General features: G+C 42.3%; 1 protein-coding gene across 1 annotated transcript in view; it reads left to right on the forward strand.

Moving 5' to 3' along the window:
• The window catches only part of THSD4 (thrombospondin type 1 domain containing 4), a 561131-nt gene that overhangs the window by 507173 nt on the left and 28285 nt on the right, over positions 1-25673 (forward strand). The window contains exons 9-11 of the mRNA XM_058541977.1: positions 14939-15114; positions 17472-17568; positions 21891-22160. Coding sequence (XP_058397960.1) covers positions 14939-15114; positions 17472-17568; positions 21891-22160 — 543 coding nt within the window. The remainder of the gene's footprint in view (positions 1-14938; positions 15115-17471; positions 17569-21890; positions 22161-25673) is intronic.

The following is a 25673-nucleotide window of genomic DNA, read 5'->3' on the forward strand; positions in this document are numbered from 1 at the left end:
AAATCAATGTGCTTTTATTCAACCTGTATATTTCTTTGGTGAAGTGTCTGTTCAAATCTTCCCAATTTCTAAATGGATTTTTGTTTTCTTTCTGTTGAATTTCAAGAGTTCCTTATATATTCTGGGTATAAAATATACACAGAGTCTGAACAAAAGTTTTTAATTTTGATGAAGTCCAGTTTACAAGTGTTTTCTTTTATGGCTCTAGCTTTGGGTAAAATATCTAAGAAATCTTCACTTAACCAAGGTCACAAAAATTTTATCCTATGTGTCTTCTAAAAGTTGTATAGTTTTACATTTGAGAATAGTTCTGTGATCCATTTGATTTCATTTGTATGAAGTGAGAGGTATAGGTATCATTTTGAGGTTCACTTTTTGCACATAGATGTCTAATTGTTAAACCACCATTGGTTTAAAAGACTACACTTTCTCCATTGAATTCCCTTTGCAACTTTGTCAAAAGTCAATTGGCCATATTTGTGTGTTCTATTTCTAGACTCTATTCTGTTCCATTGATCTATGTGTCCATCCTTGTACGAATACCATACTATCTTGATTACTGTAGCAGGCATGGAGTGAGTTTCAGGATGGGTTAATACCTAAAATGGATAAGCTTCAGAGATGTCTATTGCACCTAACTTTACCTGAGCTCCACCTGGCATTCCTTAACCCAATTTGGAAATGGAATTAAAGCCGAGTAGTGAAAAATCTGCTATATTCTTGGAGTCTGAATTGAGTGGCTACTTCTAAGGAGAAGAACAAGACTATCTCCCCTAAAAGAAATGTTGAAAAGTAAAAAAGATAAGGAAGAAATTACAGAGGGATAGATGAAGAACGGCTGAATGCTGATAATCCTTGAAGCTTGGTGATTGGTATATGGCAATTTATTATTCTGCTTTGTTTATTTTTAATATGTTTGACATTTTCCATTTTTAAAAGTTTTTTTGTTTAAGTAAACTGAGATTATAAAGTAGAGGAACCTAACAGAAGGTGGATGTGTGTTAGAGAAAAATTAAAATGCTATTCTCAAGAATGGCTAGAGATCAGTGCACTCTACTAGGACTTCTTCGACTTTCCCTTTAAGCCCCCAGTAGCCTAGGAAAGTTAATAGTTACCTAAGACTGAGGAGTTAACCCAAGGTTGTTCTACTGCAAGTCCAAATTTCTTTGAAATTTTGTGTTTTATCTTCCAAACGTGATTTTGCATTCTAGTTTCATCTGAAAATAATGTTTTAGGGCCAGCCCCATGGCTTAGCGGTTAAGTGCACGCACTCCACTACTGGCGGCCCAAGTTCGGATCCCGGGCGCACACAGACGCACCGCTGAGGCCGCGTCCCACATACAGCAACTAGATGGATGTGCAACTATGACATACAACTATCTACCGGGGCTTTGGGGAGAAAAAGGAGGAGGATTGGCAATAGATGTTAGCTCAGAGCCGGTCTTCCTCAGCAAAAAGAGGAGGATTGGCATGGATGTCAGCTCAGGGCTGATCTTCCTCACAAAAATAAATAAATAATGTTTTAAATTATTATCATCATGGGAAAATGTTTCCTACCTGTCCAACTAGTATATGGACAAATTTCCATCATTACATATGTAACCCTTATAACTCCAGAGATGTAAGTTGTTCAGTCTTAGAGGAATATTAAAAGCAAGAATCATAGCTCAACAATCAAAATAATTAAACATGAATTTCTTTCTGTACATTTGCTGTCAAAGGACAATTAAAATGGTATGCAATTATTGCTCAGAGTTCTCATACTCAAAAAAGACCAAAGTTTGGGTTCATTTGTGTGTCTACAATAAAAACCTTATATTAAATTAGCATCTAAGGTACATACTATGGTTTTTAGATTAACTACTTCTGCCATTACCAGTTCACTACTTAGGACTGAATTAGTGCTGCCATCTTGGAACCCTCAGCAACAATGCCATTGGCTCCATTGTTTGGAATTACCCTCATGATCTTCCATCTTTTCATTGGATTCAAGCGTATGCTTCAAGCTTCCTATTTTTAGTCACCAATTTTTGTAAATAAAAAAAAAAATCACCCAAATCCCCAGCTTTGAGAGGCCTTTGGGTTATACAGTGCCTAGAGCAGGAATAGTACTAAGCATAGTTGTATGTGTATATTTAATGGCTCCCATTAAATGGGAGCCATTTTTCATGTGTGTTAAATCAAAGGAAAAAATACTTCAGTTCATAGTTTAATAAAATTTAAAACACTAGCTGTCTCATGAAGTTGTGGATGCTGCTTATTGTCCTCTGTCATTCCAGTTTAGCCACAGGCTTTGTGCTACAGATTTGGAATTAGGCTCTGGGCTTTTTTCTCTATTTAGAATAGATCTATTTAATACTAAAACTCTAACTTCAGATATTGGTGTTTACCTTATTGCAAGCTAATCTGTACACCCACCACTCCACAATCCCCAAACATTTACAGCCCTGAAACACACAACATAAATTAGATAATAGGTATTTGTATTAGTTTCCTAGGGCTGCCATAACAAAATACCACAAACGTGGGGGCTTAAAACAACAAAAATTCATTCTATCATAGTTCTGGAGACTAGAATTCTGAAATCAAGATGTCACCAGGGTTGGCTCCTTCTTGGGGGCTCAGAGGGAGAATCTGTTCCATGCCTCTCTCCTCGCTTCTGGTTCTTGCTGGCAATTGTTGGCATTCCTTGGCTTGTGGCTGCATAATTCCAATCTCTGCCTGTGTCAGCTCATGGCATTCTCCCTGTGTATCTTGATGTCTATATGTCCAAATTGCCTCTTTTTTAAGGACACCAGTCATATTGGATTTAGAGCCCACCCTACTCTAGTATGATCTCGTCTTGATTGCAATTTCAAAGACCCTATTTCTAAATAAGGTCACATTCACAGGTGCTGGGTGGACATGAATTTTGGGGAGACACTGTTCAATCCAGTACAATATCTACATGGCTATGCAAATGTAAAGCATGCACAATTACATAGCAGTACTCATTACATTCTTCTTTTTCTTTATAGAGCACATTCTTGTTTTATAGAGTGTGTGTGTGTGTGTGTGTGTGTGTGTGTGTGTGTGTGTGTTGGTTTTGGTTTTTTTGCAGTCTAATGATTAGGGCTTTAAACCTTAGCTGACTACTTGTGGGGTGGTGCCAGGCCAGCGAGTGAGCTAGCATCCTGCATATGCAGCAGCACCATCCCACCTGACTACCGTGGTCTTCCTCCCTTAAACCAAGCAGGGCGCACCCCTTGGGGTTTCCCCTCTTGCTGTATATGCAGGATGCTTCTTTTTTGGAGTGGTCTGGTCACCCACTGGAATCCTCTAATGTAGGGTCCTAATATACAACTCCATGAGGTCGCCACAGATGTTCCTTAGTGAGAACTTTTGGGGTGGAGCTGTCCAGAGGACCAGGAGGCAGAAAAACCTGAATTCTAATCCCACCTCTGACGTATTTTTTTGACAGCTCCAGTTTTCCCTGTCTCCACCAGGAGAAGGATGCATTCTTGTGAACATGTTGCTGCCTTTTACCTGTATACGTGGCCCTGATAAAACGCGTCTCCTGTTGCTGTTGATAGGGTTGCTATTTTTAAAAACGAGCCTTCTTGGCTTCTGGTGTTTTGTCAATACCCATTGAGTCTTTTCTAAATATCAGCTATTTGCTGACACTATGGACCACAAAAAGAAATTTAAAACCAGTCCCCACAGGACTAGGGGATTAGATGAGTAAACTGAGGTAGGTGGATGCCACAGAATACTATGCAGGGGTTAGAAGACAATTATCTAGACAGACATTACAGCAACAAAAATAGATCTGAAAAGGAGAGAGTTGTTGCAAAAACAGCAACATTTATGTGTATCACACACACACACACGCATATATATGACATTAGTATAGGTACTTGTGGGAACGGGCAAGGGGTGATGGCAGTGGGAGTCTAGTGTGAAGGGAAAAATAAAATAAGACAAGAGAGGTGGGCCTTGTACAGCAAAAGTGTCATGAGCTGAAGAGTCTGATTAATTCAACTTTCTGCTCTGAGGTTAAAAAACATGTTGGGGAGCTGAGACACAACACTTGGAAGAGTAAAACAGTCCAGACAGCAATTGATTGAGCCTCAAAGAGCAGGGCATAGACACTAAGATTAGGGTTAAGAGGTCAGAAGCAGGAGATACCAGCACTGGAATAGGATGAGAGGAGGGACACTAGCATTATTTGAAAACATCTACTGAGCATCTTTTTTCAGGTATTAAATAAGGCAGGGCTCCTGCCCTATGAAAAATTGCAGTAGAATTTTTAAAAAAAGCAGAGACACAAATTACCAATATTTTCCATACTTTATTGAAGGCAGACAAGGGGGCTGTGTGAGGTGGTTGAAGGTAGGGTCAAATCACACAAGACCTTGGCTATGAATCAAGAGAGAGTGAGCTTTATCTTTTAGGCATGGAAATGTGGGGGCAGAGGAGGGACGGGAGGAAAGGGGTATTTCAGGAAGATCCATCTAGGGTAGCGTGCAGGGAGATCCACGATCAGGCCTCTGCTGTGGTCCACGTGTGAGGCAAAGAGAACCTGGATGCAAGAGGTGACTGGGCAGAAGAGGAAAGGGAGGGAGACCACCTCTGCAGCAGTTCAAAGGAGGAGATGATATGCCTGATGAGTGATTGGCCAGGGGGGAAGAAAAATAGGAAAGATCCAAAGATGATTGTCAAAACTTGAATCTGAGTAATCAAAACTTGAATCTGAGTAATGGGAGAATAACTTTTTAAAAAAGAAGAAGGATTAGGAAGCAGGCTCGTTCTAGGGTGAGAAAGATATTGGGTTTCTCTCTAGATGAACTGAGCTATAAGAGATCCATCCGAGTATTAGACTCCTGAATTCCTCCTAAAGGGCAGACGTGGTCCTTCCCTGCTCATGGGGAGTAGACAGTTCAGCCTAGAGAGGAGAGCGGAGCCCTGAGACAGCTGCAGTGGCAGAGCTGGTGCTCTCCGTGAGCGAGGGGAGGCATGGTAGGTACTCGGAAACTGTGGTGTGAATGAACTTTTGGACTTCTTCCTATTCAACAGCCAATGTTATCTCCAAAAACCAGATCTCAGCTGTCACTCTCCTGACCAAAAACCTTTCATGGCTCCCCAGTGCCCACAATCCAGCCCTCACAGTCTTCCCCTTCCAACCTCATCTGCAGGGGCTCTTACTCCACACCCCGCATTGTGCTCCAGCCCTGCACCCCACGATGTCCCTTCTCTAGCGCACCAGACTGTTCCCACCCCTCCAAGGTCAGGCCCCTTCCTATGTCTGCCTTTGTCCATGCTCTTGACCCCAATGCCCTTCCCCCTGTCCTCTGTCTGGTGAACTGCCCCTCTCCCTGTAAATTCCTGCTCAAACGCCATCTCCTCTCCGGGGTCCTCTACACTCCCAGGGAAATTTTACCAGCCTCTCCATTCACGTTGTATTAGCTTGTGTCTGAGCTCCCAAAGTGGTGGGCTGTGTCTTATCTTTGCAGGCCCCATACTTCTTTGCCCAGTTTATTTTCTTACTTAAACCATAGATGGGATCTATTTCCTACAACATTATTTGGGATTTAAAAACACACAAACTTTCTTTATAGTCAGTAACTATTCAAAGGAAATTTGGAGTCAAAATAAATCAAATGTTAATATTTTAAAGAACGAGAATTAGCCATACTTAGCTATAATTTAGCAATGAAATGAGAACAAAGACTTGGCATTTCCCTTTATTGAAACCCCTCACAACCTGTGATTATAGAGTGCTAAAGAGAAAGCCAGCCTTCTTTCTCTGAAACTGATTTTCAGTCCAAATGTGTTACATCGTGTTTTAGAAAATCATACAGGTTCGATTCTATCCAAACCCAAAATGCCAAAGCGAATCTGAACTCAAAAATCACTGTGTGATATGTGCTTATATTTGTTTACCAGAAAGCATAATTTGAATGCTTTATAAAATTGGACCTGGATCTACCTAAAAAGAAATACTTGCTTTTTTTTTTAACAGAATTTTTATGCATCACTGCGTGTGTTTGCCATTTTGGTCAGGAGGAATGGAGGACGTTTTTAGATTATCTGGATATAAGCAAGACTTTAAGGAGTTTCCAAGAATCTCTTATCTGAACTCCAAGGTTAAAATAAGATAAATCACAACAATACAGCTCGTAATTTACTTCTATTCAGCAAGGATTTATTGAGTGCCAACCAAGAGCCAAGCAGTGAGGCAAAAATGTGTATGTCACAGTATCTGCCTTTAAAACACTCACCTTCTAGCAAGAGGCAGGTATATAAATATATAGTGTAGTATAAGCAAATAAACTTAATAACAGAAACCAGCCATAACATATATTTATGTATAGATGCTACTTCTTTCTATCACCACCAAAGTTAGACTCTAAGCCTTCTTCATATTCTGAACCTCTTTGGGCCTTTGGCAGTTTTATGGAGCATCCCAGTGACAGGATGTGTTGTGTCGTCTGTGCACATGGCCCTCCTTTAGCGTGTTTAGACATACCAATAGACGTTCAAAGCATAGTAAAGACTACTGGGGCTCTGTCTGAATTTCTTGTTTGATTATACACATTGTTTTCTCTTAATCAAATTATGTATTTCTATCAGTTATGTCTTAAAAGTAAGCTCGAGGCTTTTGAAAAATAGATGGGGAGCAACAGGAGAGGTGATTCAGGATGTAGGAATCAGTGGCACCCACTTCTGCTAGCTTTGGAAATTCTATTATCTAATCCAGCCCTGGCTGTACATTAGTCTCACCTGGGGAGCTTTTAAGTCACTCAATGCCCAGGCTGTACCCTAACCAGCTAAATCCAAGTCTCTGGGGAGGTGGGATGCAGGCATGAGTATTTGAGAGAAAAGGAGTCAGCTTGTGCTTTTAAAATATTTTTATTTGAAAATAATTTGAAATTCATGAAGTGTTGCAAAAATAAAAATAATACAAAGAATTCCTATATGCTCTTTATCCAGAGTCACTTATATTTATTTCCTCTGAACCATTTGAGGGTAAGTTATGTATATCATGGTCCTTTACCTGTAAATACCTCGGTTTCAGTGAGTATTTCCTAAGAAGAGGCATATTCTCTTAGGTAACCGCAGTACAGCTAGCAACCCCACACATTTACATTGATACAATACTTAAAAGTATTTAATTTACTGTCCATATTCCAGTTTTGTCACTTGATCTAATAACATCCTTTATAGCACTTTTCTTCCTCTGGTTCAAGAGCCAATCTAAGGTCAGATATTGCATTTAGTTGACATTTCTTTTTCTGCTTGTTTAATCTATGTTTCCACAGACTTTCTTAGTCTTCCACAACATTGACATTTTTGAAAAATACAGTCCTCCCCTCTTTTCAAAAATAGAATGTTCCTCATTGTCTGATGAAATTATGTACTTTCAGCCAGAACACTGCATCGGTGGTGGTGTGCATCACATCAGGAGGTACACACTGCCCACCTTGTCTCACTGGTGATGTTAATTTTGATCACCTGGTAAACTGTTGCCCAATTTCTCCAATGGATAATTATTTTTTCTTTTTCTCCCTTGAAACTAATAAGCAATCTCAGGGGTCAGTAAGACCATAGGAATATCCTGCTCCACATCAAAATTTCCCCCAAGGTTTAGCATCCATTGATGATTCTTGGCCAATCCAATCTTTACCACAATGATTGGAAAATGATTTTCCAACTCCAGCACCCCCTCCATATGTCATTAGCAAGAGAAATCTGTCATTAGCAAGAGCTCTCCCTTCTCCCCCATGTATTTATTTATCTACTTATTATTGGTATAAAGTCATGAATTTCCTGTTTTTCAATCATTTATAATTCATTACCATGCTTATTCGGATGCTCAAAGTGTCCCAGATGTGGCCAATAGGAAGTACATGTGACATGTCCCCATCATTTCTGTGCACATTTCCTTACTTCCAGGCGTATGTTGTACCTACCCCGCCCCATCCCTGGAACTAGTCATTTCTCCAGGAAATGGTGCCTTTTAGTGGGGAATGGTATTAGAGACTAACATTAAGGTGCTAGATATGCTTATGGCTAGTGGGGTGTGCTTCTTAGCCCTCTTAGCAGACAGAGCTAGAAAATATATGCATGTATATATACATAAGCATATACACACATAAAAATACACACACTCACATATATACATGTACATATAAACATGCACATACACATCCATATACATAATTTCAAGATCATGAATTCACACTATCTCAAATTCAAATCCATCCCACAGAGTTCTATTTTACCTTCCGCCATTCCATATTTGTATGTCTCCTTTTCCACAGTGAGAACCCTGGCTCCAAACAACATCAGCTCCAGGGTATAACCCCTTTGGAAAAATGTTTGGCAATGCCTTCTACAGCTGAACTTACATATACCTATAACCCCGCAATTCTACTTGTGGGTATATCCCCAACAGAAATGAGGACTTATGTCCACCAAAAACATACAAAAATGTTTATATAGCAGCTTTACCCTTAAGAGTCAGAAACTAGAAACAACCCAAAAGTTAATCAATAATAGAAAAAGTAAATCAATTGTGGTATATTCATATAATACTAAATTGCTATGAAAAAGTGTGAACTACTGATAAATGCAACAATGTGGATGAATCTCATGGACATAAAGTTAAGTAACAGGTGTCCGACACAAAGGTGTATGTATGGTATTATTCCATTTATCTGAAATTTAAACAGGCAAAACTATGGTGCTCCATGGCAGAATAGTGGTAACCCTTGAGGCTTGTGGGGCCAGGGGTAATGACTTGGAGTGGGCAGGAAGGAGCCTTCTGCGGGGCTGGAATGGTGATATATGTCCTGCTTGCCTTCTAAGATTGGTATTTATATTATGTGAGTTCCTTTGTGTTTTGAAAAGCATAAAGCATTAGACCGGGGTTCTTCACTTCTTTGTGCCATGGACTCTTTTGGCAGTCTATGGGTACCTTCTCGGAACACTGTTTTTTTGTTTTTTTGTTTTTTGAGGAAGATTAGCCCTGAGCTAACATCTGTCGCAAATGCGCCTCTTTTTGCTGAGGAAGACTGGCCCTGGGCTAACAACCGTGCCCATCTTCCTCCACTTTATATGGAACACCACCACAGCATGGCTTGACAAGCAGTGCATCAGTGCACGCCGGGGATCCCAACCCCGGGCCACCTCAGTGGAGCATGTGCACTTAACGGCTACGCCACCGGGCCAGCCCCTCAGAACACTGTTTTTAAATCCATAAAATAAGATACAGAAGTGTACAGAGGGAACCAATTATTTGAAATATAATTATCAAAATATTTTTAAAAACAAAGTGGCAATATAATAATGTGCTTCTTTAACATTAAAATAGGAGATCTAGTGGAGGGTCTAACAATAATTGTAATTTCAAAATAGTGATGAGTTTTTAAACAGTATTTCAAAATAGCTGTAACATCTGTAATGTCATATGAATACATATGTAATTTCTGTTGGTGACAAAGGCACAATACTGCTAATACTATTATGGATTGTTGCCTCCATTAAATAGAAGGAATGCTAACATAAAAGTGTAATTGACAGCCTCCTCGAAGCTGGTAGTATGAAGTGAATAGTTGTGTTCCAGTTTCATGGTGTCCAGATTAGCTAACATATTCTGAGACTCACTTGGGTTTGTGCCTAGGGCTGGGGTTCCGTGGAAGCTCATAGACTAGAGTGCAGGGCTGCAGACCTCCAGCTGGGACTGCTGTGGCGGCCAGTGATGTCTGACTCCTTCGCCCTTGAGTTTGTTGTGCTACTTCCCAAATAGCTTCTAAGACTTGCTGAAACATTAAGAAGCTTGGAATTTTATTAGTAGGAGGAACATAACCTTCATTTTCCAAAGGAAGAAACAGGCATCTAGAGGAGAGTGAATCTGTTTGCTGTAAGGAAACCGCCTTCTTTATTTGATTGTGGGCACAAAGTGGTTGGGTCGTCAACAACAGGCATTAAGATTGTGGGATAAAGTGTATGAGAAGCAGGGCTTGGATATATAAGCGGTTCCTCTATGCGTCTTGGAGAAGGGCATCGTTGGTGCAGATAGTTTAGGCCAAATACGTATGCTCAGCGTTGACAGCTAAAACTGGAATAGAACCCAAATGCCAAACGAGAGTGGAGATTTCCTCATATTAACATAGCTGTGAGGTTGCCTTGCAAACAGGCTTTGCCAAAGCTTGACCTTCAGTGAACACACCCACTAGCAAGAGCCATGAGTCACCTGCACCTTTCTGTGGGGTAGGTCTGGACACCATTAATAGCCCTGGAACTGCTCACAGGCACATAAATTGTAGGCGCAGCTGTTTTCGATATGCAAGGCCAGGTGGGGGCTAGTTTCAGAGCTCTTTCAGAAGCTAACCCACGGGCATATGGAATAAAGACCATGTTTGCTAAAAATCTGATATGGCTTCTTTTTATAGTTTGCTATCATGCGGTTAAATATTCATCCAAACCTTTAGAGGGGCTGCATGGAGAACAGTAGTAGGTAAAAAGATGCAGGGTCGCAATGTTTTACTTCCTGGGAGGCCCCTGCAGCTCTCTCCTATACAGTATTTCAGATGGCTCTTTGATGGACTTTTTGGTTTCCAGATAATAACCCCTTCTGCAATATTGCCATTAAGAGCAATAAAATCTTAGCCAGAACCTCCTCATTCAGAGCTTTTGATGCTCTGAATGAGATTTTAAGGAGAAGCTATAAAAAAGGGAAAATACTTATATCCCTCAGTAGTATTTCTGCTTATGCTGTGTCCTTTATATTAATTAAAAATTTTTTAAACTTTAAAGAAAATATTTATGAATATGGTAAAACAGATTTTAAATCATAGTAAAAAGATATAAAATGGGAAATAAATGTCTCCCTTGTCATCTCCCATCCCAGCCTAAACCCCAGTTCCTGTCCCCAAATGTTAACAGTGTTATGACTATCTTTCTCTAAAAAGTTTTATACATATGCCTACATGTTTTATGTATATGCTTTTATTTAAAAGTATATACAAATGAGATCATACCAAACATGCTGTTCTGCATTTTTGTTTCATTTAAAAATGTATCATGGAGTTCTTCCCATACCCACACACACAGTCCTATCTCATTGTTTTTAGGCCCAACAGAGGATTTACTTAAGCAATCCTCTATTGATGGACATTTAGGTTCTTTTTACTTTTTCTCTATTTAAAAAAATTATGCAGAGAATATCCTTGTTACAAACACTTTTGTATACATAGAAGTATGTCTTTCAAGTAGTTTCCTAGAAGTAGAATTCTTGGGTCAAGGGTATGGGCATTTAAAGTTTTAACAATGTAACCAAATGGCCATCCGATATGGTTGAATCCATTTACATTCCCACCAACAATGTTATGGGTGCTTGCTTCATCACACACCTGTCAATACTGGCAGTATTAAATTTTTTTAAATGTTTGCCAATCTGGTGACTCAAGAATATCCCATTGTGGTTTTAATTTGCATTTCTTGAATCATAGGTAAGGTAGAGCATCTCTTCATTGGCTTATAGAATATTTGTATTTGGTTTTCTGTGAATTGCCTATTTATCATTCTTTGCCTATCTTTCTTTTGAGCTGCTTGCCTTTTTCTACTGTGTATTTCTGCATTCAGCAAACATAAGTTCCTGCTGTGTGGTGAGCACCAGGCTGGGCGCTCGAGCTGTAAGGGTGAGGAAACACCACTGTCTTTGCCCTTTGGGAGCTTACGGTGTACTGGGAGACAAACCTTAATCAGATCATGCTCTGAATGGGTGTGTGTACAGACTGAGTTAAGTGCCTTGAAGGAAAGGCTCTTGCATCTCTTAGAGCTTGTGAGGGAAGCGACAGGCCTGGACTGGGGTGGGAGAAGACTGCCCTGAGGAGCTGACATCTAAAGAACAAATAGGATTTGGGGTTGGGGGAGCATTTCTGGAAGAAGGAACAGCATGGTGGAGGGAACGTGATGTATTAGATGAGCTAAAAGAAGGCCCGGGAGCAGAACAGAGAGAAAAACAGTGACACAAGATGAGGCTGGATTATATCCCCTGGGGCCCTGGCCCCACTAATGGTTGGGAAGGTTTTTTGGCCTAGAGAAATAGAAAGCCATTGAAGGATTTTGAGCTATATTTGGTGATCATATCTGCATTCTGAAAAGATCAGTCTGGCTGAAAAGAAGAGAAAGAGGAAGACCAATAGGAAGGTTTTTGACTGAGTCCAGATGAGATCTGATGGTAGCACGGCCCTGGATTATGGCAGTAGACATGAAGAGAATTTCATGATGGGTTAGATATAGGGGACCAGGAAGGGAGGAGGTGTCCCGGATGATTCCTAGTTTTCTAATTAGATGGATGGTGGTAATGGTGGTACCAAATTGGAAACAATTCAATTGTGGTACCATTTGCTGAAATTGGAAACAATAAGAGGTCAAGGATGAGTTCAATCTTGGACAACACATCTGAGTGAAGCTGTCACGTAGGCAATTAGATAAAGAAGTCGGGGACCAGAGGAAAAGTCTAAAGTGCCGACATAAATTTGGAAGTCACTGGAATATAGCAATTAAAGCCACAGGCACAGATGAAATTGCCCATGAGAGGAGTACAGCACCCAAAGCAGGCCTACTCTTATCCTTAAGGAATGCTAATATTTAATGGCTGAGTAGAGAAAGATGAGACAGAAGAGAAAGAACAGATAAGCAGGAGGAAAGCATGCCGAGTGTGGCATCCCAGAAACCAGTGAAGGAATGTTTCAAATAGGACGGAGTGGTCAGTAGTGCCAAATGCTGCTAAGACATCTAGTAAGAGGAGGCCTGGAAAATGCCCATTGGATTTAGCAACATGGAGGTCTTGGTGACATTGATTCGAATTGTTTCAATGGAATGATGGGGGCATGAGTCAGACTGGAGATGGGTGAGAAATGAGTAAGTGAGGAAATGGAGACACTATGTGGACCACTCTCAAGAAGTGTGGTTTTTGATAGAAAACAGCCCGAAACCTGTTCTTCCTCAGTCTCTACTCTTGAGCCTTCTTTTGCCACTCAATAATTTATATTGGTTTTATAATTTGGTATGCAAGCTTCCACAGCTGTGGTCTCCCAGTAGCCATGGCAACCAGCCGACCAGGGATAGAGTCTGCAGGGAGGCTGCCTCGAAATTGGAGGCTCTTCTACCCCTTTGAGCTACTGACTCCATAGTAGAAACTAGGTTTAAGAAACAAAAAGTCCTTGTATTTTAGAGACATCTACTGAAAAATGTAAAAATAAATAGGGTCTGGGATTTGCAAAGTGAAACAAGATAAGCCATGGGTTGATCATTGTTGAAGCTGGGTGATGGGTGCATGGAAGTTTATTACACTGTTATCACTATTTTTGTTTATGTATAAATTTTTCTATAATGTATTGTAAAGAATTAAATTTAGGAACTCTATAAAGTGAAGGTACAAAGAGCCAGTGACGATCACAGGCCCACTATGTACATGGCACTTAAAACAGGATCTCCTTTAAACCCAATCTGCCATTGGCTTGTGGGTTTCAAGGTGCCACATGTCTAAGGGAAGAAAGTCTTCTCTTACATGCGGTCCTTTCTTCGCTCCTTAACCCTAACTCCTTGTTCCTTGCCCCTCTTCCTTTCTTACCTCCCTCCTGAGTGTGGACTCCAAATCACAGTTCTGTCACTTACCATCTTCGTGAACTTGAACAAGTTCCCTCTGGTCCCTCAACGACTCTCTGAAAGATGGGGATAGGCATCTGTTTAGCAATATTGTGAGGATTAATTTTGACAGTGTCTGTGGAAGTATCTAACATAGCTCACAGCCTCAAAAGCCCACAGAAGTCAGGAAGGTAATATAAATGAATGAAGATGACCAGGTAGGAGAAAATCATGTGACCCTCTTGGCCTGTCTTTAGCTTTGCCACTTGTAGTAAACATACAAGTAGAAAGAATTATAAGAAAAATTTTATTCTACAAGAAAAATAATAATGCAAGCATGGTCATGAATGGAATAAATAAGCCATATCCATAAATAAATGGATAATAAACTGAGACTTAGCCTCAGTGTTGGGGAGTATTATGGAGTGGTGAGGATTAGAGCAAACCAGAGCATGCAGGCCCCATCTAAACAGGCAGACCGGGCCGGCCCCGTGGCTTAGCGGTTAAGTGCGTGCACTCCGCTGCTGGCGGCCTGGGTTCGGATCCCGGGCGTGCACCGACGCACCGCTTCTCCAGCCATGCTGAGGCCGTGTCCCACATGCAGCAACTAGAAGGATGTGCAGCTATGACATACAACTATCTACTGGGGCTTTGGGGGGAAGAAAAAATTAATAAATAAATCTTTAAAAAAATAAAATAAAATAAACGGGCAGACCTCCACAGCTCCAACTGATTACTGCCTTGAGGGAATGCAGCCAATGTTAACATGTCTTCTTGTTTTATAAGAGAAGCTAGAACTCTAAATTTTTTATGTGAAAATTCCCAATTCTTAAATTTAGGTTCAATTATTTTTTTAAAAAAACACTGCAAAGGCCAAACTAAGCCCATCTGTGGGCCAAAATCAGCTCATGAGCTGCCAGTGTGCAACCTCTCACCTAGGTAATGGAATATAATACAGTTTCCCTTTCCCCTCCCTTTTATCTTCCTCCTCAACCTTCTCCTTTCTCTCTTGTTTTCCACTTTTCTTCTCTCCTAACCACTCCCACCCTTCATTTCTATTTACTAAGCCCAAGTGGTGGAAGGGATTGAAGTGGGGTGAAGAAGTGATTAAGCCCAAAGGGATGTGATCTAGATGCCTCATCCTGCCCCAGGGCCTAGATCAGTGCCTGGCGTATAGTGGATCCTAACAAAAAATGTGGTGAATGAATAAACCAGCAAGTGGGAGAGGGGGAACGGGGCAGTTCCATTGCTTGTGCACACACAAGGCTTACCCAAGCCACTGTCTCATTTCTCTCAACAGCCTTGCGAAGTCGTTCTGGCCGCTCCATCATCAACGGGAACTGGGCAATTGACCGGCCTGGAAAATATGAGGGGGGAGGGACAATGTTCACCTACAAGCGTCCAAATGAGATTTCAAGCACTGCTGGAGAGTCCTTTTTGGCCGAAGGTCCCACTAATGAGATCTTGGATGTCTATGTGAGTTGGGATGTTTCTGGACTGTTCTCTGGATTTCGTATCTTATTGCTTCTAAGGGCCACACCTAGAACAAATAAGCAACAAGTCATTGCCCATGCTCAATAAAACCATTTGAGCCGAGCCTTTTGAGGGCCCTTAAATGCTTGGTGTTCATCTTTGCCATTCACCTCCAAATGTACCTGCCTCATAGAAAACTCTACCAGATGCTTATTATCCTCAGAGTCTATTGACCCAGTAAAACCAATTTCACTTGTTTAACCAAAGCAGAGGCAAAACATATCCTTTATTTCATGAACATTGGATCTCCTCCAGGCACTTTCCTCCTAATACTAATTTGGCATGTTTTCTTTTTATGGCAAAAGAAAGCAATTGCCTAAAGCAAGACAAGACCATGCACAGTTCCTAGCCCTCTTCAAATTCTGTTAAAGCAAATGAAGAAAGCAGAACTCCAGGATACTCCAGGTGATGCAGGAAAGCTTGGAGTCACAATGTAGAGATTTACTAAAAGTGCCCTGCTTCGCAGAAGACAGAACTTTGATTTATTTTATGAGAAACTAAATTATTAAGTTGCCCAAGAGTTAAAAATGGTCCTTATTTTTAAAAGAAACCACTAGAATCCAGTCTTCTTAAAAAGATCAGGAAATAAAAGGTGACAAGAAATAAAAGCTCGAAATCACGTATTGATAAAAAGAATGAGCTCACCCATAGATACACATTCTCTTACAATCTCCAAAGCCACACTAGTCTACATGATATTTGCTATGTTCGTTTTATAAATATTACTTCTCCAGCTATATAGAGTTACATGTTCATTCCTCTTGGGCCTAGTGGCTCATGGACTAGAAACTATAAAGGACGCCTTGTTAATTTTGAATATTTTTTTAGACTGCCCAGTTGGTTGTTGGACTCAGGGTAAGTTTTGAATGGCATCAGGAGTAAAAACCCAGGTTGTTAAGGCCCACATGGGTGGTCTAGGATGTGGTGGTCAACAATAATTTCATAAATGGGACAAAGTTTGCACTGGCAGAATGCTCATGCGGAAGAGGCACAGAACAGGGAGGGAGGGTTTCTGGCCTCAGACCGACTGTCCAATTGTGTGAAAAGAAAAGTGAGGAGATTAGGGGTAGACAGCGGGAACCTGAGGTCACACCACCGCATCTCTCAGGGGCTCTGTGCTCACCATCACGGTTCCTGGGTGTAAGGATCCCGGAGGTTCTCATGTCCACCTCCCATTGGGTGATTTATAGAATGGAGGCCCTGTTTCACAAGTAGGGAGGGAGTAAGAGATGATGGTGTCAATGGACAGAATAGACACTCTCATGAACCAGACAGGACCCATCCGTGCAGGAGTGACTCAGAGATGCTTGTAGTCCAAAGGACCTAAGAGATCAGAGGTGATTCTAACCTCCTTCTTCCCCAGATGAAGAAATCACAAACTGAGAAGAAGGGTCTTGCTCAGCTGGTCAACAGGACAGCCCCTTATAAAGCAGTAGAGACAGAAATATCAAACGTGACAGTGGCTCCTTGCCTGGCTCATATTTACACTGCAGATCCTGATTCTGCTGCTGTGTTTAGCCCACCACCTGCTTCCCACCGAGAAAGCCCTGGCACAAAGGATTTTGTGCTCCAAAGCCAGTAGGGAGGGATTTACTCTGCTGCACCACGCTGATTGATTTTGTGTCTTGGTCCTAGACAATGTTTAATTGCTGACTTCCACAGCCCTGTGCAGCTTTTGTCATCGGTTCCTGAGAGAATAGGACCCAAGGAGACTTACTTCCTTTATACCTATTTTCCTCACCCCACCTCTTTGTGCTTCTGGAGCTTTCCAGGGGTGAGAGGGATAGGACCCACGGAGTCAACAAGGCAGCAGGTTGGGGCAGACCTTCCTGAACCAGCCTGGTCAGAGGAACCTAAGGGATCCTGGGCCGGCTCTGCATGACTCTATCTCGCCACCTAGTGTTCAAACGGATTCTCTGTAGTGTAAACACGTATCTGTTTTGGACATTTTGAGAGCACTGAGCAAAATCCAAGCCCTGGTGTAGGATGGTTGGGAACCAACAGAAAGATTCTGTTACTGTTGCTCCCATCTTCCTATTTGGAATTTATAAAATCTCGACTTCCAGCCTAGTTGTCTTCTGATTCTCTCAAAGACTAAGTTCTTCATTCTTCAAAAGCAAATAACGAAAAGCCATCTGGAAATAGCTTTCGTCTAATCGGTCACAGGTCGACCAATATTATTAGATGTGAATCAACCCACTCATTTACAGATAGTGCCACTCCTACCATTGAAACCAAAGCCAGCAGGAAAGGGCTGTGTGTACGTGCCCATGCAGTGACAATGACCTTTGTGTTGTCAGATGATACACCAGCAGCCTAACCCAGGAGTCCACTATGAGTACGTCATCATGGGGACCAACGCCATCAGCCCACAGGTGCCACCTCACAGGAGACCAGGTAAAATCCCTTGTTTTGCTGCCAAGCACTCGGATCATTTCCTTGTAAAGCTGCCTGTCTCCTCTGGTGCAGCTGCCCTCAGTCTCTCAGTCAACACAGAGAAAACCCGTGGACACATACTTTAGAGTCAGTGGGCCTTGATATCAGAGGATGCTTCACCCTCTGTCTGAACCTTCACTGATTAGAGTGTTTCATTCACTTGATTCAAAAATGAGGTGAACATCCTGGGTCTCTCTTTCGAGTTCATCATTTTGAAATGCCTTATATTAGTCTCCTATTGCTGCTGTACCAAATTACTGCAAACTTAGTGGCATAAAACAACGCAAATTTACTGTCTTACAGTTCCGGAGGTCAGAAGTCCAAAATGGCCTTTGCTGGGCCAAAATCAAGGTGTTGGTGGGCCATGCTCCCTCCAGAGACTCTAGGAGAAAATCTGTTTCTGGCCTTTTTCAGCATCAAGAGGCCACCTGCATTCCTTGGTTCATGGTGCCTTCCTCCATCTTCAAAGCCAACCGAGTGGCATCTTCAAATCTCTCTCTGACTCTGACCCTCTTCTTCTGTCATCACATCTCCTTCTCTGACTCTCTCTCTCCTGCCTCTTTCTTATAAGGACCCTTATATCACATTGAGCCCAGCCAGATAATCCAGGAAATCTCTCCATCTCAAAATCTTTAACTTAATCACATGTGCAAAATCCCTTGTGCCATATAAGGAAACATATTCCAGGTTCTGAGGATTAGGACACAGACATCTTCAGAGGGCCATTATTCTGTCCAGCACATGCCTTTTCTCTTGCTCCCCTTTTGCTCCTGCTAACACCACTTTGACCTATAAGAAAAGAATAATGAGTTCACACCTAACGACCTACCTCTTCCCTGTGGGCTCTGATGACAGAGAAGGCAGCTGTCACTTGGCTGTTGCTGGGTATGGCCCAGCACTCTGGCTTTGCAGACATTTCTTTACCAAATGATGATGGAGCCCACCACCCAAATGGAGCCTGTCTTTTCCATCTGTCGAACAGGAAGGTCTGCAGAAATATTAATGATGATAATTGCTCACACGCACTGAGTCCTTGCTTGTGCGAGACACTGCTGAGTCCTTTTCATAACTTAAGTTGTGGAATTCTCATAGCAGTGCTCAGAGGGAGGTATTATTATTAGCCTCATTTTAAGAGTAAGGGAATGGAAGCTTGGAGAGATTAAGTCACTTGCTCTTGTCCCACAGTGACCTCAGGCCAGCCTGGTGACTAGCCCCTGTGCTTGTCATGCTGCTGGAGGTTACTTGGTGCAATGCCTGTCCTAGGAAGCAAGGGGACAGATGTGAGACCTGGCCCATCCATCCTTCTCTGGGCTGCTGATTGGATAGCCAGGTTATCTGATTGTCACAGGGTGGGGAGGAGCCACCTGGCTGCCTGAAGTCAATCGCCTGGGGTGTGCCTGGCACGTGGGGTGCATGAATTGTGCTATCTCCAAGTCAGCACACTTAAGCTGACAGAATTTTTAAGCAATTTCCAGGAGCAATACACAGTCTGAGAAACCAAGTTCAGATGGCAAAATCTTGGGGTTGCTGAGTTCTGTTGCTGATTTATAGAGGCAATTGGACAGACTATTTGAAATCAAATAGAGTAATGATGATTGACAACAAGCCCAGTGGGTCTCAGCTAATGGGTAGCATGGGGTTCTGGGACTGGCTGCCTGGGACAGGGCAGGCCTGGAAGGGGTCAGTTGTAAAAAGTTGGTGGGGGGGGGCATTCTGACCAGGTTTCATCCTCCATATCAAGAGAGTCAGGAGGCCAGAGCTTGAATCCAACTCTGCCACTTTCTTGCTATGCATCCGTAGGCAAGTCAGTAACTTCTCTGAACACATTCCCAGTCTACAAAATAGAGAGGAAAAAAACCTACACTCAAATGTTTTATTTGGGAGGGGGAGAGTATTGAATAAATTGGGTGTCCATCCTAGCACAGTGCCCAGCACGTACAAGCTACTCAAAAGATTAAAAAATGTTTTTGCCTGATAATATCTTGGACAGTCTCATTTATACCAATATTCCTGGTCTTGATTCTGTTGGTCTAATTTGCATATTACATTTGAAACTGTGATGTACGGGAATTAGCCAACTAAGGCAGAAAGCAGAGGTGAAGAGTGGAGAAAGCCCTAGGCTTTAACTGCGTTCTGCAGCCACTCTGGAATTTGCCTCCTTCTTTTGTATGAAAACAATACATACTTGAACATTATTCAATCAAAATAGAAATATATAAAGTAAAAAGCAACTTCCTTATAATTCCAAAACTTGGAGGCAACCAAGGTGTCTTTCAGTAGGTGAATGGATGAATATACTGTGGTACATCCAGACGATGGAATATTATTCAGCGCTAAGAAGAAATGAGCTAACAAGGCATAAAAAGACATGGAAGAACCTTAAATGCACATTACTAAGTGAAAGAAGCCAATCTGAACAGGCTACAGACTGTATGATTCCAACCATATGACATCCTGGAAAAGGCAAAACTATGGAGACAATAAAAGGATCTGTGGTTGCCGGGGGTTAGGAGGGAGGGAGGGATGAACAGGTGGAGCACAGGGCAGTGAAACTATTCCGTATGATATTATAATCGTAGACACTTGTCACTATACATTTTTCAAAACCAGTAGAATATACACCAAGACTGAACCCTAATGTAAACTGTGGACTTTGAGTGATAATGATGTGTCAGCGTAGGCTCCTCAGTTGTAACAAATGTACCACTCTGGTGGGGAACATTCATAGTGGGGGAGGCTGTGGGTGTGTGGGGTCAGGAGAGATATGGGAACTCTAGATACGCTCCACTCAGTTTTGCTATGAACCTAAAAGTGCTCTAAAAAAAATAAAATCTATTTTTAAAAAAAAAGCAATATCCCCCAAATTCTCCCCTTCTCCTCCTTCCCAGAGGGACTCTCTCTTAACAATTTTTTGGGATTCTCTGCAGCACTTCTCTATGCATGTACAAACATGCTCACAGCCGATTTGAATCTTTGTCTACAGTCTCAGTGTACAACGAACATCACATGTCATTCTTTTCCATAAATCAACTTAAATCTAACCTCAACTTAAAACTCCTTTGAAACTGGTAGAAAATTCAACCTCAGTCAATATGGGGGCTCCCTACACACACTCCAGGTATGAGGAAGATCCCTGCCTGGTGGAGGGAAGGGTGTGATGCTCAGGAACCCCAGGACCTCAGACTTCTGCCTCTCCTCACTCACCTTGGAAACATCTCTCTCTCAAAAAGCACTTTCCACTTTTCTCTCCTCCTCCCCCTCGGCTGGCCCCTCTGGGACCTGTCATCCTTCCTGAGAGCTCAGGCTTTCACTGTGGGAAGGAAGAGCTGTTGACTTCCAGCAGCTTTCGCTTGTTCTCCTGCAAAAATCCAAGGCAAGAAAATGGAAGGGCTTGGCAACTCGAACTGGGGAAGGAGGAGGAACAAAGTTAAAGAACAAAACACAAATTAATCTCTCAAAAAATGTCCTGCCACGTCTGTGTGTGAGTGTGTGTGTATACAAACTGAATTCTACTATGCTTTTTCTCTTTCAGCAAACAACATATCAGTCGTATCTCCATGTCACAACATGTATTTGCTTCATTCTTTTAAAAAATAACATAATATTCCATTTGTGGTTGTAACATAATTTATTTTAACCAGTACCACTGGTGGACATTTAAGTCCATTCTACTGTTTGTTATTTCAAAGAATGCTTTAGTAACCTTCCTTGTGCATACAGCTTTATGTAAAAGAATGGGAATATTCATATAACAAACATCCTAGAAAGTGAATCACTGGGTCAAAATGTATGTGCATTTAAAATTTGGATAGGTATTGCCAAATTGCTCTCCAAACATTTGTGTCTATTTGCAGGCTCACCCACAGTGTATGAGTGTGTTTTCCTGCACCCTCAACTAGGGGTTTAGCATTTAAGGGTTTCCAAAGTTTCTAATCTTTATTGTTAGGTAGATAGAGCTGTCATTGTTGTTCTTGTTTTCACATGTAATTTTTAAATTATGAGTGAAGTTGAACATTTTTTTATGACTTCTGGCTGCCTGTTTTTATGTGAATTGCCTCTCCATGGCTCTTGCCTACTTTTCCTACTGAGATGTTCATCTTTTTCTTATTCATTTTTAATAATGTTTTGAATATTAGAGAAATTAGTATCTGCTTATTTTAAATATATGTGCTATGAATTAGAAGTGATCTCATGCTACCTGATTTCTAATGTTGAAGCAATTTCCTCTTTACTACTCGACGTCCGATCTTACTTGTGTGTGTGTGTGCACTTGCCTCTCCTAGGGGAGCCTTTCAATGGCCAGCTGGTCACAGAAGGGAGGAGCCAGGACGAGGGAGAAGAGAGGAATGAGGAGAAGGAAGGTGTGCACGGTGGGGCACCTGAAATGTTCACCCCGGAATCAGCACACACCTTCCCAGTCAGGCATCCAGATAGATTTTCCTCCCATCATCCAGACAATTTGGTGCCACCGGCACCACAGCCCCCACGGCGAAGCCGGGATCACAACTGGAAACAGCTTGGGACGACGGAGTGCTCGACGACCTGTGGGAAAGGTGAGCTCACGCATGGGATACGAGGGTCTCTGCAGATCCCTAAGCGAGGAATGTGTGGGGGCACCCAAGGGACATGGCAAACCCTCCCATCCTTGAGCCTCACTGTGAGATGACTCGTTATTGTCATGTTGGGTCGGGGGTCCCGAAGACCTCAGGCCTCACCCTCAGGCTTAATCAGCCACTGGAAGGACTTGCAAGACTCAGACTCAGAAAAGCTGCTAAGCTTGTGGTTACAATTTATTACAGTGAAAGGATACAGATTAGAATCAGCAAGGGAAAAGGCACATGGGGCAAAGTCCAGGAGAAAACAGACGCTGGCTTTCCGGTGTCCCCTCCCAGGAGAGTCACGCAGGGATGCGCTTAATTCTCCCAACAGTGACGTGTGACAGCATGAGCCAGTGCTGCCAACCAGAGAAGCTCACTCGAGCCTTGGTGTCCAGGGGGCTTATTGGGGTTCAAGTATGTAGGCGTGCAGCTCCTGCACTCCTGACATCAGCTGCTCGGCCTTCAGCACCCAGAGGTCACGCTAATACAATATGGCCCAAGGATTCAGGCATACAAAAACAGGCCCTCACCATGAATCACACTGTTGGCACAAACTATCTTGTCAGACTGATGCAGCATGGCCCAGGACATAGAAAAACACTCCTATTGGCAGAATGTTCCAAGGTTTCAGAGGTTGTCTCCAGCCCTGGTGAAGGGCCAGTTCTGAAGACAAGCTTTTCTCTGGAATGTGCAGGGATTGAGCAACCCAGTTAGCCCTTTCCTGCACAATGTGTCATTAATAATCACAGAATACGCTCATATGGTTCAAGATCTAAAAGTTGATGTACAAGTCAAGGTTGTGGAACACTTACACAAATGCCAGTTGAAACTCGTTCTCAAATCTAAGGATCTCAGAAAAAAACATGTTTTTGGCGCTTGGGGTGTTAGTTACCTAGCTTTTACACTCGCCAACACTACAGCTCCCTTCCTGCTCTACCAGTAAAATCTTAATCCTGTATTCATCCCGTTATCCTAACCCAATCAGCTAAGACCACCAGGGACAAATCCATAGCCCAACAAAGTCAGTTTATTGACTCCTTGCAACAAGGGAGACCACACACCAGAGGAAGCATGGGCGTCCCTCCAAACAAAAGAAAAGATAGAGTTCTAGGATTTGGGAGAAGGGTGGAGTTTGGTGGGATTTTTAAAAAACCAGGTTTTGATAGGCTCACAGCACAGCACACCTGTGTATAAAGGAGTCAAGAGCAGTATCAATCTGAACCGTGAAGTGGCCCCATGGGTCCTGTTTCCTTGAAAACTCCAAAGTTTAGATGTGGAATGTGGTGTCAGAAACCCCTTATCTGACAGCATTCTGCACCTGGGTTAGAAATTGATGCTGCTTCTCTGTTTCAAGGTGGCGTAGATCCTCAGTGCAAGATACATCAATGAACTGTGAGGTTATAATTTCCTGCATATATACGGTAATAGCCTCCTGTTTGTAGTAGAGTCCCATTTGTGATGCTAAAACAGCTTCTCCCCTTCTTTGAGGGGAGGTTACCAGGGAAACAGAAAGGCTGTGTCCCCAAGGAGTTTCTGCAGCTGAGAAACCGTGTGACACCCCCAGAGTATTCCTTTGGGGATTTTTTTTTTTCTTTTTTTCAGGAGACTTATACTGAGGGTACAAAATTTGGAAACTTTGACATAATTAGCAGATGGAAGAATCTTTTACAACTGCCTCTGAAGTTTTTACCTTTTTCATAAGAGCATTGACTGAGTGGCTTTTGAGAATAGAATTTAGGTCTTTGGTTCTTCTTGGGGGCTGGAGCCCTTCTTGCCTGGAACCTCTGCCAGTTCTGTAACGACTTGATAACTGGAGTGCTGATTTGTGGAGGTGTTACTGTGCAGATTTTATTGTGCTTATACTTAATATACATGCAAAGAATGTGGGCTGGAGACTCAATAGACCAATTCTTTTATAAGCTTTGTGAGGGAAAATTAAATGCCTGTAGAATGTGTCCTGACAGAGGCAGAAAGCTAGAGATAATTATGCATTAAGCCCAAAATCATTTTAGCGAGGGTCTGTCCATGACACTGTAGAGGTAAACAGTATGCAACATAATTGACAGAGGAACTCAAGATCAAAATGTATCATTACTGGGGCCAGCCCCATGGCGTAGTGGTTAAGTTTGGTGCATTCCACTTCAGTGGCCCAGGTTCATGGGTTCAAATCCCAGGCACAGACCTACACTACTCATCAGCAAGGCTGTGGCAGCAACCCACATATAAAAAAAAAAATAGAGGAAGATTGGCACAGATGTTAGCTCAGGGCTAATCTTCCTCAACAATAACAACAAAAAAATGTATTATTATTGAAATATTCTACCAATTATGGAGTGGTGTGGTGCCCATTAAAGAAACTGGATACACTCAGAACTAGGTGAAAATGAGGGAAAGTTATAAGAATTGTCATGTGGTTTTATATCAAGGGTGGCTTGTGTAGAAGATTCTCTTCCATTTTGTGTCTTTAAAGACAGCCTGGCCCAGCCTTTCCAGCAGAGTGAGCTGCAGCCCTGTGCAGGGACCATAAGGCCTTGCATTACCAGCTTAATGGGAGAAGGACAAAAGCATGTGCCATCTGCCAGCTCGCCCCTCGTGCTGCTCACACAGTCCTCAGTGCCCTAGACGGATGCCACGTGCTCATCCAGGTGGCCATTCAGTGGGTCTCTATCTGAGCTGCACCAGACATGATGGAGGGACCCATCCATCCAAAGATTCCCGTTATTTTGCTCCCACCTCGACCCCTCCAGTCTGTAGGATCCACCTGAGGTAAAACATCTACCTCCCTTACTGCTCTCTGGTATCTGGCCAGCAAACTCCTGCTTACACCTCAAGAGCTAGCCTCCTCTGTGAAGCCCTTCCTGATTCTGCAAGGCACAGGTAGGCGCTTATTCCATGGGACCTCACAGCAATTTGGGACACAGTTCTGTCCCAGCTCTGCCTGGCCCGGCTGTCTCCCTGAGTGTACAGTTTACAGCAGCCTCTGTGCCTGGCTTCGTACTACACACGCAGTAGGTACTCCCCAAGTGTCTCTTGAAAAAAATGAATATATTGTCATCACATTTCAGATGGGGTCCATATCAGCTATTAGAAAAGATATGAGGGTGGTTTTTACATCCTCTTTATACTTGGATATGCAAGGCTAGTATTGCCTTTATCCATGTTCTGTTGGTGGCATAAAGAATGTGGATTGATGTATTCAAAACTGAAGAATCTTTTTCTCTAGATTTCCATATTATTTTGTTTAATGTTCTAAGGTAGCCTTTCTCCTTTGCATTGTGCTTACACATCACACACATACACGACATCTGCCACTCAGATGCCTGAGATGACATGTCCATCCTCTTCTTTACCCTGATAAACAACACAGGCTCTCAGGCCAAAGAGATACTGAAAGGTGCCTTGGAAATAGAACAAGAACAGAGATGTGTTGTTCCCCTACCTCTCCCTTCCCTTGTACTCCTAGCCCCC

The sequence above is a fragment of the Diceros bicornis genome, chromosome 5 (genome assembly GCF_020826845.1).
Source record: "Diceros bicornis minor isolate mBicDic1 chromosome 5, mDicBic1.mat.cur, whole genome shotgun sequence".
NCBI lineage: Eukaryota > Metazoa > Chordata > Mammalia > Perissodactyla > Rhinocerotidae > Diceros > Diceros bicornis.